Below are 4,163 nucleotides of genomic sequence, written 5' to 3' on the forward strand. Positions count from 1 at the left end.
GGGGCTAAGCACAGTGCCTGATAGAAAATAGCACTATTGTTTTCCGGTGCCATTGAGTGGGTTCTGACTCATAGCAACCCTAAGTACAGCAGAGCAAAACGCTACCCGGTCCTGCGCCATCTTGACAGTTGTTCTCATGGTGGAGCCCATTGATGCAGCCACTCTGTCTATCCATTTTGATGAAAGTCTTCCCCTTTTTTGCTGTCCCTCTACTTTGTCCTTCTCCAGGGACTGGTCTCTCCTGATAAGCTGTCCAAAGTACGTGAGTTGAAGTCTCACCATCCTTGCCTCTAAGGAACATTCTGGCTGTACGTCTTCCAAGACAGATCAGCTTGTTCTTTTAGCAGTCCGTGGTACTGTCGATATTCTTCCCCAGCAGTATGGTCTTCCTTATTCAATGCCCAATTTTCACATGCATATGAGACCATTGAAAATATCATGGCTTGGGTCAAGTGCACCTAGTCCTCAAAGTAACCTCCCTGCTTTTCAACACTTTAAAGAGGCCTTGTGCTGCAGATTTACCCAATGCATGCCTCATTTGAACTTCGGAATGCCTAAGATCACCGTTAGGCACTCATTATCCAAACATATAGTACTCAGTAGGCACTGGGATGGCCAAACCAACTGTTAAAATATTAAATACGTCCTTGCCAGTTAGGAAAACCTCTGTCCCAAGCTGCATCTTTCTTCTTGGCCACCCAGCCTCTCCTGAAGAAAACTTCCATATCCCTGGCACTTTAGAAGGAGCTGCAGGATGCTATCAGAATGGTTAGTGCCTGTCCCATCAGGTGTATACACTGTTGATTATGTCCTGGCTGCAAAGAGGAACGAACTGCTTTTGCTGACAGAGAGGGCTGCTGAGCCTGGCTGGGGAGAGTGGCGCGTGCAAATGCTGCCAGGTGGCGACACGGAGGATGGTGAAATAGACCAGCTTGGTTGGGCCAAACTCATCTCCCAAGGGCAAGCAGTGACCTGTTGGGGGCAGGGAAGCAGCCTCTATCATCTCAGAAGTTCCTTTGGTCCCTCTTTTTCCATTCGTCCTCTCTCCACACTCGTTCTTAGCCTCCAGAACTCTGTGCAAACTCCCAGGAGCTTTATAACTAAGTGGGCTTCCTGTGCCAACACTTGTAGCCCTTCTGCGGTTCCCTTGCTCAACAACCTTTAGTAGTTTCCTGTAATCCCGCCTCCTTCTCTCCTCCATGAGGCATCTAAGAACCGCATCATTTCGCCTCAGTCTCTGCTCCCACCTTTTCCACTCTTCAGGGAACATGCTGGGCACCCCTGCCAACTCAGGCATCGCCCTAGGCTATACGCTACTGCTGCTGCGCTGGGAACTCGTGGATCCTAGCTCGGGGTTCTTCAACACCCTTCTCAAAGACAACTTCTTTGGTGAACACTTTTTTGCCTGTCAGTTCCTTCTCTCCTCAGACTTCCCCCACTCCAAGGGTGTGTGTCGATGGGATGGTTACACAGGAGCAACGAACTTTGTTGTCAGTTGGTCGTCTGCCTGTTTGTCCTACGGTGGGGACTGGCCTGTTGCTGAGATGCTAGAAACCATGTCAGTGGTATTTCAAATAGGAGCAGGGTCCCCCAGAGTGACTCGGTTTCAGACTAAGACCAGACTCAGGCTGTGAAGATGAAACAGGCTGTCTACCTTTGAAGGGTTAACTGCTGTACACCTACTAGCACACATTAAAATCTCTAGCTTACTGCATGACAGAGGCAGTTCTAAGACATATGAGTATTACCTTGTTTCCTCCTCACAAAATGTCTACACCGTAGGGATAATTATCTCCATTTTCCGATTAAAGAAAACCCAAAAACCATAATGGAAGCGAGATGAAATAACTTTCCAAAGGTCATACAGCGAGTAAGATAAGCAGCTGGCAATGCAAACAAGGAAGTTGGTCTCTGGAGTGGGTGATCTTAAGCGGTTAGCTCTCAAAGAAAGAGAAAGGACAACTTTCGCATGGGGCTGCTTAATACACACTGCTTAGTTTCATAATTATTTATGCATTTATTATTATTAGTTTCCTCTATCCAAAGGGGAGGGGCTCTGGGTCCCCATTCTGAGTTTCCATAAAAAAGGTGAGGGCGACCAAAGGTATTGCTACTGGACCATCACGCCTTTGAAGGCTGCTGTTTGTGAACGGGCCATCAGCAAGCTCGCCTTTCCCACTCTCCTGCCTCAGCGTCCCCCTTGGGCAAATCCAGGTGAGAATGGTCATGGTCATGTATCTTCCACATAACAGAGCATAGGTGGTATGTCATCGCTTCTTTTAAGAAAAATGACCTCGTTCTGAGGATATTTGCCCAGATTCATCGGGCAGGTCCAGGTTCCCAGTTCAGGACCCTGCACCGCCCTGTGGTGACTCCGCCCTGATGCCCTGTCCTAAAAGTCCAGAGACTGAATGAGTTGTTGACTGGCCAGAAAATTCTGGAAAACACACACACACACACACACACACATACACACACACACTTATTTTTACCTTAATGTAAAATGAGATTATGACATCATGATGGGAACATGAGACTTCTCTATTTGTATTTTTAGAACTTGCTAGATTTTTCCAAGAGTGTACTGGCCAGTTCTTGAAGAAAAATCAGCGTGGAAAATCTGTGATGCTTTCATTTGTAACTGGGTGTGCCCTTAGAAACTAGAGAATGAAGTGACAGGTGCTGTTTGGAGCACCAATGATGTCGTATCTAGGTGCGATTCCTTGCTAGAAAGCTCCAAACAGAACTTTCCGTGGTTAGTTGCTATTGAGCCTGTTCCTACTCACAGCGACCCCATGTGCATCACAGTCAAATTGTGTTCAAAGGACTGTCAGGCTGTGACTTTTCAGAAGCAGATCAACAGGCCTGTTTCTGAGAGGCTTCTGGTTGGGTTTTACCAATCTCCAGCCTCTCTGCTGTTTTTGTGACCCCAGAAACTCCTTGGGAACTTTTATAATTGGCAGGTGGTAAAGGTGTCTGGTCCATTGAGCTATATTTACATCCAGATAACAGTTATCTTACAAATACTACTACTACACATATGCCAAATATCTTGTAGTAAATGTATTTGTGAAATGACATCAAGAAATGTCTGTGTTTCCAGTTGACTGGGTGCTTACAGGTGTTATGTGTCGCCCGGAAATGGGTAGCTGATCCAGGAAGGAATGGGACTTTATTGCTGAGCAGAGTCCGCTACCATATGCTGATGAAAGTTCCAAAGGTTTCCTTCCAGCTAGCGCACGAGCCCCAATCTTTAACGCCAAACACTAGACGCAGTGGTTCTCACCTTCCTAATATGGTTCCTCATGTGGTGGTGACCCCCGCAAGCCATTAAAATTATTTTCGTTGCTACTTTATAACGTCATAGTTTGCTACTGTTATGAATCTTAATGTAAATATCTGATATGCAAGATGCATTAAGCGACCCCTGTGAGTCGTTCGACACCCCCCCCAAAGGGTCGCGACCCACCGGTTGAGAACCACTACACTAGCGGCTGAAATACACCTCCTCCCCAACACTAGCCCTCGGAACTCAGGCCAGACCCGCACTGATAGGTCGGACGCAAGCCTCGCCCCCTTTAAGAGTCAGCTCCGCGCGAGTAACGTTCGAATCGGCCCAGTCGCCCTTTCTCGCCCTCCGATTGGCCGGGTTTGGCGTACGGGGGCGTGTCGGCCAGCCCAGGAACAGTTGGCGGTGCTTTGTGATTGGCTGGCGCACGAGGAGTCTATAAAAAGCTCGGGGCAGCCGGTCTGCCCTCAGTTAGCGACAGGACCTGAAACTGGGCAGTTGTCTTGTGTGTACAAGCTAGTGGTCGGCGCGCGCGTCACTGGAGCTGTTTCTCTTCCAAGTCTTCAGGTTTTTAGGGTCCACCTACGGGGCGGGCTTGTTTACGCTTCCTTCGCCTCCCAGCTTCCGAACGTGCGGCCAGGGCTCACCCCCCCCTCTCATCTCCGCGCCAGTCCCGGGAAAGGGGGAGACAGGATGGAGTTCAAACTGGAGGCTCACCGCATCGTCAGCATCTCCCTGGGCAAGATCTACAACTCACGAGTCCAGCGCGGCGGCATCAAGCTGCACAAGAACCTGCTGGTGTCGCTGGTGCTGCGCAGCGCCCGCCAGGTGTACCTGAGTGACCCGTGCCCCGGCCTCTACCTGGCCGGCCCCG

The 4,163-nt window shown here is 49.3% G+C and overlaps 1 protein-coding gene across 1 annotated transcript in view; it reads left to right on the forward strand.

Annotated features, from left to right (window-relative positions):
• Positions 1-3,774: 3,774 nt before the first annotated feature.
• Positions 3,775-4,163, forward strand: part of IER5 (immediate early response 5) — a 2,114-nt gene continuing 1,725 nt past the window's right edge. Inside the window, exon 1 of the mRNA XM_030887831.2 lies at positions 3,775-4,163. This exon is cut by the window's right edge and continues 36 nt beyond it. Coding sequence (XP_030743691.1) covers positions 3,983-4,163 — 181 coding nt within the window. The 5' untranslated portion in view covers positions 3,775-3,982.

This window comes from Echinops telfairi, unplaced genomic scaffold (genome assembly GCF_000313985.2).
Source record: "Echinops telfairi isolate 266 unplaced genomic scaffold, ASM31398v2 ScPeMD7_7424;HRSCAF=8462, whole genome shotgun sequence".
Taxonomy (NCBI): Eukaryota; Metazoa; Chordata; class Mammalia; order Afrosoricida; family Tenrecidae; genus Echinops; species Echinops telfairi.